This window comes from Bombyx mandarina, chromosome 24 (assembly GCF_030267445.1).
Source record: "Bombyx mandarina strain Sakado chromosome 24, ASM3026744v2".
NCBI classification, from domain to species: Eukaryota; Metazoa; Arthropoda; class Insecta; order Lepidoptera; family Bombycidae; genus Bombyx; species Bombyx mandarina.
The window spans coordinates 12,031,648-12,047,708 of NC_143230.1; the positions used below are offsets into that span (position 1 = coordinate 12,031,648).

The 16,061-nt window shown below is 45.0% G+C and overlaps 1 protein-coding gene across 7 annotated transcripts in view; it reads right to left on the reverse strand.

Annotated features, from left to right (window-relative positions):
* The window catches only part of LOC114243835 (transcription elongation regulator 1), a 41,337-nt gene that overhangs the window by 18,339 nt on the left and 6,937 nt on the right, over positions 1–16,061 (reverse strand). For 4 of the 7 annotated variants that reach the window (XM_089737939.1, XM_089737937.1, XM_089737938.1 and 1 more), the window contains exons 5-16: positions 15,833–15,928; positions 14,904–15,100; positions 14,015–14,150; positions 12,378–12,452; positions 9,795–10,023; positions 7,306–7,453; positions 7,073–7,232; positions 5,164–5,366; positions 4,764–4,882; positions 4,397–4,547; positions 1,237–1,435; positions 824–891 (exon numbers count right to left, since the gene is read on the reverse strand). In XM_089737939.1, the coding sequence (XP_089594065.1) occupies positions 824–891; positions 1,237–1,435; positions 4,397–4,547; positions 4,764–4,882; positions 5,164–5,366; positions 7,073–7,232; positions 7,306–7,453; positions 9,795–10,023; positions 12,378–12,452; positions 14,015–14,150; positions 14,904–15,100; positions 15,833–15,928 (1,781 nt within the window). The remainder of the gene's footprint in view (positions 1–823; positions 892–1,236; positions 1,436–4,396; positions 4,548–4,763; positions 4,883–5,163; positions 5,367–7,072; positions 7,233–7,305; positions 7,454–9,794; positions 10,024–12,377; positions 12,453–14,014; positions 14,151–14,903; positions 15,101–15,832; positions 15,929–16,061) is intronic. The other 3 variants (XM_089737942.1, XM_089737940.1, XM_089737941.1) reach the window with 1 other exon arrangement.

Genomic DNA, 16,061 nt, shown 5'->3' on the forward strand with positions numbered 1-16,061 from the left:
TAATTTCGAAACGAATAACACTATAGAGCCCGAAACCTCTCCCGGTAACTAATAATTAGAGAGACACCGCGATCCTGGCTCGTGCCGCGACACAAGCCAGGGCCGCGGGCCGCTCGTGGGCAGACAAACAAACGCCAGTTCTTCTTACCTTTTTATGTTTTCGTTCCGATGGTCCCCCGCCGCTCGCGCGCACAACACATCAACAACAAAGAAACCGTATAGGGAGCGTGTCCGACGCAGGTCGATATATAGACGGCAAGATTACATTCGCTTCAGCACGAGGGGGCACGGCCCCCCGGGGGACAACAAGAGTGTCAGTGCGCGGAGAGTGATCGCACAATACAATTAACACCATGACATCTAATTATCATTAGAGATGAAACGAATATCCTATAATAAATCCGGCCGGATACCGGATAGTAAATCAGTATCCGGCCGGATTTCGTATAGTAAAATTTGAGAAAATCTCATGGTTATACAAAACGCAAATAATACCACAATAGGTTATGGACAACTTTTGATTTTTATAATCGCACGTCAAAAGTGATTGTTTTATTAATTAGATATTTGCGAAAGGGCTAATTATCCGGTAGCCGAATACACGGTATCCGGTATCCGGCCAAACCACTATCCGTTTCATCTCTAATTATCATTATTTGTCAATTAGCCTACTATTTGATGCTGAAGGTACAACATAAAGATGCAAATTGAGACACAGCATCCAGCGCACAATTAAGAGCCGGACAGACTCTAGCACTGATTTAGTTCCGAGTGTTTCTACAAGTCACAGCTCGGATGGGACACACACAGACATACGACTCACCTCTCCCTTCTCTTTCTTCTTCTTCTCCTTATCGCGTTCTTTGTCTTTTTTCTCTTTCTTACTGACACCTGATGAATTAAAAGACGTTTAGTATCGCAATAACTTTACAACGTTTCACAGAGCATTTTTTTAAATTTAGTTTTATTGCTTAGATGAGTGGACGAGCTCACAGCCCACCTGGTGTTAAGTGGTTACTGGAGCCCATAGACATCTACAACGTAAATGCGCCACCCATATTGAGATATAAGTTCTAAGGTCTCAAGTACAGTTACAACGGCTGCCCCACCCTTCAAGCCGATGCGGTGGTGGTACCTACCCGCGCGGACTCACAAGAGGTCCTACTACCAGTAAAAGCATGGGGGGCAGGGTATCGGGGCGGTCCCCTTAGTGGTCCCCCGTGTAGCTGTACTGACCCTTGTCTTTCCCGTCCTTCTCTTTCTTCCTCTCCTCCTTGACGAGCTTGCAGTACTCCCGGAAGTAGTCCTCGCGCAGGCCGCTGGTCTCCACGGCCTTGTACCGCGCCTCCGAGTCCAGCTTCTTCTTGACATCGACCCACCTGGCGTGGCGGTCCACCGACTTCTCTTTGAGCAGCGCTATGAATTCCAGTTTAGCCTATAACGGAAAGAGATCGGTCAGCAGCGAGCGGCGGCCGGCGCGCGGGGGAGACGAGGGTCGGGGCTGGGGGCGGGCGGGGGCGGAGGCCGGGACGGGGGCCGAGGCCGGGGCGGGGGCCGAGGCCGGGGCGCGGATAGGGACAGGCACATTTTAATTATTTATTTATTTACGCCGAAGTGGGACAATTCAAATGATATTTTTCACAAGTTTCAATATAGAAATATTTATCTAAAGAGATTATACAAATGAAATAAGACAGACCAGTTCCAAGTGGCGGTGGTCGGGCGGCGACGGGTCCCGACTTTGGACGTCAATTTTTAAAAGATTTCAATAATCGATAGAGGTTCTCAATTCGCCTATATTCTTCTTGGTTTGTTCTAGGTGATATTGAGAATACCTTTTGATATGGAAGCTGCCCCCCCTCGTGGGGTCCGGTCGGGAGTTCAATATTAAATATCAATTTTATTGACTATCTAGTTTTTTGTTTTAACGTTGTATTACATTTAATTCGTTCGCATACTTATATATCGAAACATTACATTAGATCGCCTGTAACTTTAAATGCTCAACATTAAAACACGCGTCCTGAGTCGACCTCTGGGCGCGGCGGGGTCTAGCGTGCATATTACTATAAGTTTATCTCGAAATGTCATAAACTAATTTCAAACAATTTCTTATAGTTCAAAACGAAACATGATTGTACAAATAAACAAGAGGGAGAGTTGGTATAGGAAGGGATGGGTTCAACAATTCGCATAGCAGTCCGTGCCCCCCGCCCCCCGCCCCCCGCCAGCCGCGAGCACACGTCGCTTATAAACGATACGAGCAACCGCCTGCAAGAGAACTCATCATTAGGGTTAGAAGCTGAAAATGTAAAAGATAAAACATTATGGAACCTGCAATGTACAAGTGTCATTAGAACCTGTAAGAAAACGTTATTAGGTCGCGTCGGTGCGGACGGAGGGGACGCCCCCCTCTCGCCCCCCTGCATCACTAATGAAATCAATTTCGCAGATATGTTCATTTGTCTGCTGTGACGCACAGGCAGGGTGGAGCCAGTACTGACAGCACACTCTGAGGTCGATAGCCGGTCCCCCCGCTCGACCCCCCTATAAGATGACATGTTGATAAGTGGGGGGCCGGGCGGGGGGACGACATGCGCGTTGTCTATGAGCCCTGACGGCCCCCGTGCTCGCTCGTACGGACCATCCCTTCATTTAATATTCATTACTTTTCTTTAATGAACTCTGCAAAACTTACTTCATTGTTGTATTATAATTATAGTACTCTTTCAACGATTTTACAATTTAAATAATTTACTGTTCTTCTTTCTAATTATTATTAACTATTCTTAATAATTTATTCTTTCTGTATCTTTCAATTTTCTTTAAACATTTAAGAACAATGATGTCCTGAAGGGACTCTAATTTTAATTCAATATATATTATATCTTATAAAATAATGTTCAAGTCCAAAAAGAAGCCATTTGGTCCACAACCAGAGTCCCACTGCTGGACAACAGGTCGGTAACACTACATCATAATATGTCATTAAATCTCAAAAATGTACAGAATCTTAGTAATTAATATTATTTAACTTCTCGATGGACTGTTTAAATTAAGCTGAAAAGTAGAAATCGTGATTAGTAATATCTTTTAAGTATGATTAGACAAGATAACTACTGCGGTTCCAAAAAAAAAAATATTTTATAATTGGTAACCCGTCACCACTTTCCTTGTTTAAATAATTCTACCATCCCGGTAGGTTCCCAAGTTACACTGGCAACCGAGATCATGCTCAACCACACTATAGAGGGGAAGGAGATTTTATATAATTAAAAAAGATTTCTCGGTCCACATTAAAGAAAAACCCATTTGTAACTTTACTTGTAGAAATCATCTGGTGATCTTCTAAATAAAAAGACAAAAGACATTAAATGAATGATTTCACGGACAATTAATTACAAGCGAGTGGTTCTTGGAGTCGGGCGCGCCGCCGCTCGGCGCTAATTGTTCTTCTTAAAATATTTTCTAACCTTAGGGAGGCTCGTCGGTAAGGCGTCATCGTTTGACGATACATTTATCTAACATTGTTTAGTTCCGTTACGTTCCTGGCCTGTCCTGTAATACGACCGTCTGTTAGAAGCGGGACTTCGGAAGCGACGTCGCCTCGGGAGGTAAGTGCGAGCTACTGACCCGCCGCCGCCGCACGGAGCGGCTGTGTCCGCGACCTGCCCGCGCGCCCTCTACCGGGACTACTAAACCTCACACTAACTAGGCGCGCCGCGGGCACCGTCGCGACCCACATCCGCTCGCGTCGCTATAAAAATCATTTGTCAATAGTAATGATAATATATATATAAATATAAAGATATATAAAACAAACAAATTATTCAGAGATAACAAATCAATGGCATTGCTATCGGGAGTGTGCGAGCGTCGCCCGCGCCCGGCGGCCGCCGTCCCGACTCCCCTCCGAGAGCAGTGCCACGGACAGACATTAACTTTCAATTATATCATATTCATTTATTAAGAAAATTAAATGTAATCAAAGTCACGACTCAGGTGATTAGATAATTTCGCAAGCGCACGTGTGTCCGTCGGCACAGCGGCGAGACATGAGGCGCCGCTGGACGCGGGCGGGGATCGAACCCGCACTCGTGGACACTAGATTATCTAAAGGTATAACATTAGGCAATTCAATTTATGCAGAAACTGAGAGAGTACATTAACATCAAGACGGAGCACTTCATTCAGAGAGCGTTCCCGCGTGACGTCACACGATCTGGACAGTGATGGCGGCGGGGGACAGGTGGGGGGCCGCCCCCGGCCTCAGCTGTTCTCTACTGTTATATGTCCCCCTACAAATCCAGATATCGTTTTCGTCTCCAGTGCGAGCCCCGGAGCGGGCCGGGGGCGAGGGCGGGGGTGGGGCGGGGGGTGCGGGCGTGGAACTGACCTGTTCTCTCTTCCGCTCCTTCTCCTCCTTGTCCCTCTTCCTGATCTCGGCGAGGTACTCGTTGAAGTATACCTCCCTGTCCCGCGGCTTCTCTATCGCCTTGAACCGCTCGTCTCGGCCGTGCTTGGAGGAGAAGTCCAGGAACGAGGACCTGGCGATGGAAAGCGCTAGTTAGTACCAAGCTAAATCTAATATTTAAAAAAAAGTCATGCCCGCTGAGTTTCTTGCCAGTTCTTCTCAGGACGAAGGCTAGTTTTTGTGAATTGGCAGTAGTTCTTTTTGACGTTCAACAAGTATATACTTTCATTTATGTTGAATAAAAAATAATAATTTTTGATTTCATTTGGTGCGTCGTGCCGCTACGTACTTGGTATGAAGCTTGGCTTCGTCCAAGAGTTGCTTGAAGTTCGCCTTCTTTGCTAGCAATCGGTTTTTTTTCTCCTTCCTCTCTTCCTCGGCGCGTTCCGTCACGTACTGATTAAATATCTGTATAAATAATTACAGTTCAACATCCAAGTTTTCTTAGACGGGTCAGATTACTGGTGGCTCAGAGACGTTTCCAATTCCACCAGGATGGGAGGGGTGGGCCCGAGTATGGGTTAGTTACCAGGGCCCGCTCATAGCAATTGGAGATGTGGACGTTTGATAGTTGTGTTAGTGTATTCGTGAAGTCTAAATGTGCGTTTCATTATTTTTATTGCTTAGATGGGAGGACGAGCTCACAGCCCACCTGTACATGTACAAGTATAGTACAGTACGGCACGTGCCTGGCGCCGCTCCTTGCAGTTGAGCACGAGGTAGCGCGGCTCGAAGACGATCTTGTGCAGCTCCTTGTCCCAGGTGCTGAAGGCGGAGACGTTCTTCTCGCGCAGCATGGCGCGGAAGGACGCCACGCGCTGCTCGTGCGGCACCGCCACGCGCACGCGCGCCGCCCGCGCCTCCGCCTCCGCCGGGCTCACCTCCTCCAGCTCTGCAACCGCAACTTACTTTATAGTTACACATCATTCATTGGAATTCTAACTTTCTACACTATTATGATTGTATTTTCAACGCCAAGACTACAACACTATAGGCATATATTAACAAAGACAGACAATATTTAATCTATTCTCAATTTGACAACAGACGTCAAGAACAAAAGTTTGACAATATGCGTGTGTGCGTCAAATACATGGTATGTAGTGTGTGTAATGTTTTCTTTATTCATTTAATGTATCTTTTATGCATTGTGTACGTGGTGGTACGGGATGGCGCCCTCTGTGAATTGATATTTTAACTTCACGTTTCATTTTTTCGTTTCATCGAATTTGAAATCACATCACAGCGATCCTAAAGAAGTTTCACTTCCATAATAATGCAGATTAAGGCATTCTTGAATGCATCGTCTATATAAAAGACGATTTATTACTGAAAGCGCGGCAGATTTTTCTTAAGCAGCGGAAACATACATCATTTGTACTATTTTTATTTGTAAAAAACAAAATGTATAAAATTTACCACACCTAATGTTAGACAAGTTGACACTAATATTACTGTAAGTGGAGAAACACTGGAGCTTGTGGATTCGACAGTTTTTCTTGGTATAACAGTTGATTCTAAGCTGCAGTGGGGTCCTCACATATGCAAGTTAGCGAGTAGGCTTAGTTCTGCAGCGTTTGCAGTAAAAAAAATGCGAATGTATATTAATGAAGATACGGCACGCCTGGTTTATTTTAGTTATTTTCATAGTGTTATGTCCTATGGCATTTTGCTATGGGGCAATGCTGCCGATGTCGAAACGATTTTCATCCTGCAGAAGAGGGCTATTCGTGCTATTTATAATATGCACCCGAGGGAATCCTTGAGGGACAAGTTTAAGGAAATCAAAATTCTAACTTTAGTGTCCCAATACATTTTTGAAAATTTATTGTACGTGCGTAAAGACATTGAAGAATTCCCCAGAGTCTGCGATTTGCACAATGTGAACACTAGGAACAAACATAGGCTTGCGTTGCCGGCGGCTCGAATTAAGAAAATCAGCAACTCTTTCAGGGGGCTGGGTGTACAGCTTTTCAACAAGATCCCACAAAACGTTCAACTACTACCTGTTCATAGATTTAAGAAAACTGTCAAGGAACGTTTGTGCAACAAGGCATATTATAAAGTTAAGGATTTTTTACTAGATGGCACTACGTGGGAATGAGGCGTTCGCTCCTGGCCTTTTCATTTTTCATTATTATTATTATTTATTTGAATTGTATTTTTTTGACTTGTTTTTTTGTATACTGTAAATATGTTTTCTTGTTTAAAAAAAAAGAAAATAGTTGAGAAAATACAAAACAAAAAAAAAACCCCGCTGTTTGTTTCGCCGGTTCTTCTCAGGACTGTGGCTTTTTTTGGAACCGTTGGTAGAGTTAACATTGTTATTTATATTTTGACATTCAACAAGTGTGTCATACTGACATCTAAGTTGAAATAAATGATTTTGAATTTGAATTTTATTTCTTTTATATAATAAACGCAGTGCCAGTCAGTTTCCTTTTTTAAAAAGAGCTCCTGAACCCACCCCGTAACATGACCACGGACCGCACCCATCCCCTTTGCCTGTCCAGACGGCTGGTCGTTCATGGCCCAAAACCTTTTAGGATTATATAAGAAGTACCAAGCCTCACGGTGTCGTCGAGAGCAGATACTAACTTTCTTCAATCTTTGGCTTCTTGGCGGCGGTGGCGGCGGCGGCGGCGGCGTCCGCGTCTGCGTCGGCCGGGCGCTTGGTGTCGGCGGTGCTGGTGACGGAGGGCGTGGTGCTGGACACGCCGGGCTCCGACTCCTTGCCGCCCACGGTGGACGTGATGCGCTGCACAGAGGGGCGCGGCTACAGAGCGGTGCGGGGGTGCGGGTGCGGGGGGTTGGGGGGGGGCGGCGCTCACCAGCAGGTCGAGCACGGCGGCGGGCGGGTTGGTGACGGCGCGGTCCACGTCGGGGCGGCCGATGAGCAGCTCGGGGCGGTCCCACACGGACGTGAGCTCGGTGGGGTTGTGGAAGAACACGCGCCCGTCGTCCGTCCACACGACGCACCTGCACGCAAGCACGACACGCGGTTACCGAGAGCGTTCCGTGTTATCTACCTAGTCAGGTCATAAATTCTGTCACATGTTTAATGTAAAATAATTGAAACATGTTTATTCATTATGTAACCATTCATATACCAAAATGAACTTAACAAAACATAGATTCTTATGACACTAAAGTTTATTCAAAATGACCTCCGTGATTTTGAATACAGGCCTTCAATCTGCGCGGCCAGTCGTCTATCGCAGCACGAACGAGGTCCATGTCAATATCGGCGGCTGCCTTAATCAAGGATGTCTTGAGTGACTCCAAATTGGGATGAGGCTTTGAGCACGCCTTTTCCTCCAAGTGTTGCCATATCTTGTAATCTAACGGATTCAAATCTGGACTGGAGGAGGGCCAGTCTTCGTGCCGGATGAAGTCGATTTCACGCGCCGCCAGCCAGTCTTGTGTGCTCTTCGCTCTATGAGCTGACGCCGAATCTTGTTGGAATACCCAGTGCCTGTTATTGAACATGGTATGAGAAACAGGTTCCACAAGGTTCGTCAGGACTGTATTTTGATACACAACTGCATTCGTTTTTACACCTTTCTCACAAAAATGTACCTCTGTTAAGCCCCAATAAGAAACTCCCAACCATACCATGAGCGAAGATGGAAAATGACCTCGTTGGACACGCGGAATACGGTTGCTCGCTTCTTCACTACTGTGTGCGTACACCTTATCATTTTGTTTGTTGTAGCTCTCTTCTACGGTAAAAGTTTTTTCATCCGAAAAAAGAATGTCCCGATATTTTTTTCCCGGGTACCGCTTCAACAAAGCGCGGCATCTCTTCAGTCTCAGGTCCATTAGACGAGCATTCAAACGATGTCCTGTTTTTCTTCGATATGCCCGAAGCCCTAAGTCTTCATTTAACACCCTTTTCACCGTGGTTCTGCTTAACCCCATCTGAAGGGCCAACAGTTTTTGCTTACGTTTGGGATTTTTTTGAATTCGCGTCTTCACAGCTTTTATCACTGCTGGAGTCCTAACAGACCGAGGGCGACCACTTCTTGACCTGTCATCTACACTAGAGTCTTCATTGTATCGTTTGATGGTACGATAAACGAATCTTTTGGTTATATTCAAATTTTTCAGTATGTTAAAAATTTGAATTGGCGCGTAACCGCAACGATGCAACGCAATAACTGCAACACGGTCTTCTTTAAGCGTCCACTCCATATTTAAAAATGAGTAAAATTCTAAAAGTTTTCATTTTTATTTTCATGAACAATTCGAAATTCGAATTCAATAAACTTTTTTGTGGCCAGCATTCTAAAAGAAAAGTTGTTACTGTGTGACAATACTTATGACCTGACTAGGTATATAATAAGGTTGGGGAAAAAGTTTTTCGCGGCTTGCGTTGCATTTTTACCTTTTTTTGTAGTAAAATTTTAAAATGTATTTTTTTTTTTTTTGCTTAGATGTGTGGACGAGCTCACAGCCCACCTGGTGTTAAGTGGTTACTGGAGCCCATAGACATCTACAACGTAAATGCGCCACACACCTTGAGATATAGTTCTAAGGTCTCAGTATAGTCACAACGGCTGCCCCACCCTTCAAACCGAAACGCATTACTGCTTCACGGCAGAAATAGGCGGGGCGGTGGTACCTACCCGTGCGGACTCACAAGAGGTCCTACCACCAGTGATTACGCAAATTATAATTTTGCGGGTTTGATTTTTATTGCACGATGTTATTCCTTCACCGTGGAAGTGAACATTTGTTGAGTACGTATTTCATTAGAAAAATTGGTACCCGCCTGCGGGATTCGAACATCGGTGCATCGCTACATACGAATGCACCGGACGTCTTATCCTTTAGGCCACGACGACTTCTAGAATCGAATTCTATCGAATTTCTTCATTACATTCACTCATCTTGACAGCACGAAAAATAAATAAAAATCACACATTTTCCTAATTTGAATTTGGAATTATCTTCTTTCAAATTTAAACTTTTACCAAAACCAGCCAGATACAAATAGTATAGCCAAAGAGATTTTATTACAAGCTCATACATACTATAATGCGATAAGACTTTTCCCCCAATTTTGTATAGGTAAATGTTACCTTGCTTTCTTATCTAATCTATATAATAACCTAATCTATCTTAAGATGGAGGGAGCCTGGAGATCAGTAATACAGGTCTTTGAACCTATAGTACAGACTCTAGCTCTTTCAAAGGCTTACAAAACAAATTATAAGGTTAATTTCCATTTGTATTTGTACTATACCTTTAAGAGAGAAATAAATAAATTACTATTATGTACAACTTATTTGTCACTGAGCCGTGCAAGTAAACCCACCAAGGCGTTCCTACGATGGGCGTGGTAGAGATGGGTCTCCTGCCGTGCTTCGCCTTCTCCTTCTCGGCAGCTTCCTTCTCGGTCTTCTCCTTGTCCGCCTTTTCCTTCTCGAGTCGCTCCTTCTCCGCCTTTTCCTTCTCCTCTTTCTGCTTCTCCTTCTCGGCGGCGGCGGCTTCCTTCTCCGCATCGGTGTTGCTCTGCGGTTCCTCGTCCTCTTCAACGTCGATGACTGTTGTGAAATATTGTTAAAGTTCATTAATAATATCAAGGTGAGCGTGTCTGGGCACACGAGTCCCCAGCTGGAGGCGGCAGGTTGGCTGTGCTGTACTCATGTTAATTGTGAACTCTTTAAAAGTGCCAGCAATTATTTATAAAGAATATTCTATATTAAAAAGGTACACAAAAACTTTTAAATTGATTGACTAAGTGTTCTCAAGGAAGAGTGTAAGCGTAGAAACACACACATAGTCTATCTCACACGCCCACACACACGTTAGTAGCTCTGAAGTCATACCCACATCAATTTTTTTACTGAATAATTACAAAGCACAAGATCGAGTTAGTTGTTTCTTCGTAGAGTATAATTAACATTTCTATTGCTGATATCTATGAGCAAATATAACCACTTATGATCGGGTGGATTGTAGGCTTGCCTGTATTTTTATGGCAATAAAAAATTAAGTAAATGAAAACTAAAGAGTGTAAAGAGTATAACTTGTGTGTCTGTTAGCTGCAGTCAGTGGGAGAGTGAGTGAGGAGGGAGGAACAGATATGTGGAGAGGGGTGTAGCTTGTGTGTCTGTTAGCTGCAGTCAGTGGGAGAGTGAGTGAGGGGGGAGGAACAGATATGTGGAGAGGGGTGTAGCTTGTGTGTCTGTTAGCTGCAGTCAGTGGGAGAGTGAGTGAGGGGGGAGGAACAGATATGTGGAGAGGGGTGTAGCTTGTGTGTCTGTTAGCTGCAGTCAGTGGGAGAGTGAGTGAGGGGGGAGGAACAGATATGTGGAGAGGGGTGTAGCTTGTGTGTCTGTTAGCTGCAGTCAGTGGGAGAGTGAGTGAGGGGGGAGGAACAGATATGTGGAGAGGGGTGTAGCTTGTGTGTCTGTTAGCTGCAGTCAGTGGGAGAGTGAGTGAGGAGGGAGGAACAGATATGTGGAGAGGGGTGTAGCTTGTGTGTCTGTTAGCTGCAGTCAGTGGGAGAGTGAGTGAGGGAGGAGGAACAGATATGTGGAGAGGGGTGTAGCTTGTGTGTCTGTTAGCTGCAGTCAGTGGGAGAGTGAGTGAGGAGGGAGGAACAGATATGTGGAGAGGGGTGTAGCTTGTGTGTCTGTTAGCTGCAGTCAGTGGGAGAGTGAGTGAGGAGGGAGGAACAGATATGTGGAGAGGGGTGTAGCTTGTGTGTCTGTTAGCTGCAGTCAGTGGGAGAGTGAGTGAGGGGGGAGGAACAGATATGTGGAGAGGGGTGTAGCTTGTGTGTCTGTTAGCTGCAGTCAGTGGGAGAGTGAGTGAGGAGGGAGGAACAGATATGTGGAGAGGGGTGTAGCTTGTGTGTCTGTTAGCTGCAGTCAGTGGGAGAGTGAGTGAGGAGGGAGGAACAGATATGTGGAGAGGGGTGTAGCTTGTGTGTCTGTTAGCTGCAGTCAGTGGGAGAGTGAGTGAGGGAGGAGGAACAGATATGTGGAGAGGGGTGTAGCTTGTGTGTCTGTTAGCTGCAGTCAGTGGGAGAGTGAGTGAGGAGGGAGGAACAGATATGTGGAGAGGGGTGTAGCTTGTGTGTCTGTTAGCTGCAGTCAGTGGGAGAGTGAGTGAGGAGGGAGGAACAGATATGTGGAGAGGGGTGTAGCTTGTGTGTCTGTTAGCTGCAGTCAGTGGGAGAGTGAGTGAGGAGGGAGGAACAGATATGTGGAGAGGGGTGTAGCTTGTGTGTCTGTTAGCTGCAGTCAGTGGGAGAGTGAGTGAGGGAGGAGGAACAGATATGTGGAGAGGGGTGTAGCTTGTGTGTCTGTTAGCTGCAGTCAGTGGGAGAGTGAGTGAGGAGGGAGGAACAGATATGTGGAGAGGGGTGTAGCTTGTGTGTCTGTTAGCTGCAGTCAGTGGGAGAGTGAGTGAGGAGGGAGGAACAGATATGTGGAGAGGGGTGTAGCTTGTGTGTCTGTTAGCTGCAGTCAGTGGGAGAGTGAGTGAGGGAGGAGGAACAGATATGTGGAGAGGGGTGTAGCTTATGTGTCTGTTAGCTGCAGTCAGTGGGAGAGTGAGTGAGGGGGGAGGAACAGATATGTGGAGAGGGGTGTAGCTTGTGTGTCTGTTAGCTGCAGTCAGTGGGAGAGTGAGTGAGGAGGGAGGAACAGATATGTGGAGAGGGGTGTAGCTTGTGTGTCTGTTAGCTGCAGTCAGTGGGAGAGTGAGTGAGGGAGGAGGAACAGATATGTGGAGAGGGGTGTAGCTTATGTGTCTGTGAGCTGCAGTCAGTGGGAGAGTGAGTGAGGGGGGAGGAACAGATATGTGGAGGGGTGTAGCTTGTGCGTCTGTTAGCTGCAGTGAACTAAAGTGCGAGTGTGGAGGTTGTATGGACACTTTGCCTACTCACCCACTATTTTGCTGGGATCTATTTCTATATTGGGATATTTCTCGCCCTTCTCGGCGGCTATCAAGGATTTTATATCTGCAGACAAATTAACGAATTTATGTTATTCACAAAAGCAACGTATTGCACAACCAAACCAAAGCCTTCAAATTAAACATCCAAGAAGCTGTGACGACGGATGTACAGAAAGCGGGCGGCCGCCAGTGGCATTGCAGTATGTGAACGCGTGTTGGGTACATAGCTACTTCAGTAATGAGCGCTCATTAAAAAAATATTTTTATAGACTAAACTAAGAAACCAATTTAAAAATTTCTTAAATGTTCAGTGTTTTTTTTTTTTTAATAGTGGAGATAAAATTTAGTCACTTGGTACGGGGATGGCATCATAAAGAAAGTGAAGTCGGTGCCTCAAGAAGTTAACCCGTGACATGGTGCCCCTTGCAATGTAACCCGTTTATTTTATAAATTATTTTGTACAGCCCAAGTACTATCCCTCTGTCAGGCTGCTCAGATTTCGAAATGTTGCATACCGCATTAAGTGCTCAAATGGGGACTAACTTCACGCTTTGAGTTGAAAAAACTTTTCCTTTTCATTCAAAGCAATAAACATGATGACAAGAAATATGACACCGGGTATCCCATACAGGGTATATCAAGCCGAAAACTGTAGCTAGTGTTCTACTAGAATAATGTATTTGCCGGAAAAATGAGTTCAAGTAAATGGTTCCGGAACAGAGAGCAATTGAACATAACAAACAACTATTGCTCCATAGAACCTTGAATTGTGTTATCACAAGGTACCGTAAAGTAAAATATAAGGCCTGCAACAAAACAGTAAAAAATGCAACTATTTTTATTGCTTTGTTCGAGCATAGGCGGTAGGCAGCGGCTTGGCTCTGCTCCTGGCATTGCTGAAGTCCATGGGCGACGGTAACCACTCACCATCAGGTGGGCCGTATGCTCGTCTGCCTACAAAGGCAATAAAAAAAAAAATAGCTCACATAGTATTGAGTGGTTATCGAACCCCATAGAAACCGACAACATAAATGCCTTCGCCCAACTTGAGACATGAATTCTAAGCCACAGTCGTACAACGGCTGCCCCACTCTTCAAACGAAACGTATTATTGCTTCACGGCAGAAATAGGCAGAGTAGCGGTACCTACCCGTGTAGGTTCACACCAGGAAGTAACCCTATATGTATATATTGATCATACTAATTGAGTGCACACACTGAATATGGTGTTCTTTGACAAATGGGATTTCTGTGGTATCGCTTCCATTGAGCTCTCTCGGCAAGTGATGAACAATCTATATCTTCTAGGTCGACGTTACATAAGTGATAATTACTTTTCATCTCACAAAGATTTATATCTGTCAACCAAGTCCGCACACAAACAAGTGACGTTCTCTTGTTAGTCCGCACGGGTTCTATTTCTGCCGTGAAGCAGCAATGCGCTTCGGTTTGAAGGGTGGGGCAGCCATTGTAACTTGAGACCCTTAGAACTTATATCTCAAGGTGGGTGGCGCATTTACGTTGTAAATGTCTATGGGCTCCAATAACCACATAACACCAGGTCTAAGCTATAAAAAAAATAATCGTGGACTACACTGTCCCCTGTACAAATAGCACGTCGCGTACCGTCGAGTTCCTTGAGCACTGCGGGCTTCTCCCAGACGCTCTCCTGCTTGCTGGCGTTGTAGTAGTAGGGGCGGCCGTCCGGCGCCTTGTGGCTCGTCCACTCCGCCGCCAGCTCCAGCAGCTTGGGCGAGATCACCTGCAAACCACAAGCATCGTTAGCTCACGAACGCTAACGGTTCCAGGGCGACTTCCACGGTGAAGGAATAACATGGTGTAATAAAAAAACACGTGTGGCACTCGGGGACTGCCGCGGTAAAGCTATTGCAAAGCATTTTTTATCAACTTATGCAATTACAATTAGACAATAATAATTTAATATTAAAACAATAATAAAAATAAGACCACGCTATATTTATAAACATTAACAAAAGCAAAACATTAACTGTCCCCTTCACACTCATAAGCTAGACCGCGCGAGAGAGATGGGCAGACTTTTCATGATGCGCATGCAGTGCAACGTCACGCGGCGCGCTTATTCACAAACACTACACCAGCGCAACGTGTGAATATGTTGAACGCGAGCTACATAGTAGGCGTAGTGGGGGTATCAGGTTATTTTCGTTACGGAATTTCTGGATTCAGTCGTCGCGCTCAAGGCCCGCGATAGAAGCTATGCAATAGCCTAAAATCAAACCCACAAAACTATAATTTTCGTAATTACTGGTGGTAGGACCTCTTGTGAGTCCGCACGAGTAGGTTTCGGTTTGAGGGCGGGGCAGCCGTCGTAACTCTACTGAGACCTTAGAACTTATATCTCAAGGTGGGTGACGTGGCATTTATGTTACCGATGTCTTTAAGCTTCGGTAACCACTTAACGCCAGGTGAGCTGTGAGCTCGTCCATCCATCAAAGCAATAAAAAAAAAAGACGTAAGTAATGTGTATACGAACGGTTTCCTTCTTGGGCATGGGCACGGTGGGCGGCGCCCGGGGCTGCTCGGCGGGCTCGCACTGCGGCGCGGCGCCGCTACTAGGCCACGCGCCCGGGGCCGCGTCGGGGTTGCCTGGGTTGTTCACGGCGGGAGGCCAGCCCCAGGCCGGCCAGCCCGGGGGCCCGTATGACTCTCCCTGCTGGTATGCGTTGTAACCTGTGGATACAGTTCAGTTTTATTACAAACTAGCGACCGGCCCTCGCTTCGCTTCGGAAATATGAAATTTTATTATTGATTATTTACCACATCACACTAGAAACCTCAAAAATAACAGTATTTCTCCACTATTTAATGGATGTTATTATACATATAAACCTTCCTCTTCAATCACTCTATCTATTAAAAAAAACGCATCAAAATCCGTTGCGTAGTTTTAAAGATTTAAACATACATAGGTTTTTTTTTTATTGCCCACCTGATGGTGAGTGGTTACCGTCGCCCATGGACTTCAGCAATGCCAGGGGCAGAGCCAAGCCGCTTAGAATAGGGACAGAGAAAGCGACTTTGTTTTATACTATGTAGTGATACTCATTTAAAGTCTGGTAGAACATGAGCCACCGTATTCATCATAATAAGACAGTTCACAATGTCCGTGCACTGTAGGAATACAAATTGACATTCAATACCCCGCGCCTAACATACATTCAGTGAAAAAACTAATGAGAATGGATAATTTTATTTATATTTGTGATTGTGATAAAATATATTTGATTGAACAACGAACGTTTTGTGTACTGTAGATGTTACCCCAGTAGTGTTTGTGCACATTTTATGAAACATCAAACTATTTTTTACTGCATTTTAAAGATGTGGTTTTTACTTTATACTTTGTCAGTTATAAAATCGACTAATAAATACAAAAGTAACAAGTGTGAATACTACACTGACCATTGGTTTGCTGCTGTCCAGGGACCGCTTCTCCCGGTGGCATTTCATCGTTATCAGTCATACTGCTCACTACAGACTCAGAGGCTTTGTCTTTATCTGAAATTTAATTTAATATTTTTTATCTATATACATAAAAATGAATTGCTGTTCATTAATTTCACTAAAACTCGAGAACGGCTGGACCGAATCGGCTAATTTTGATCTTGAATTATTTGTGGAAGTCCAGAGA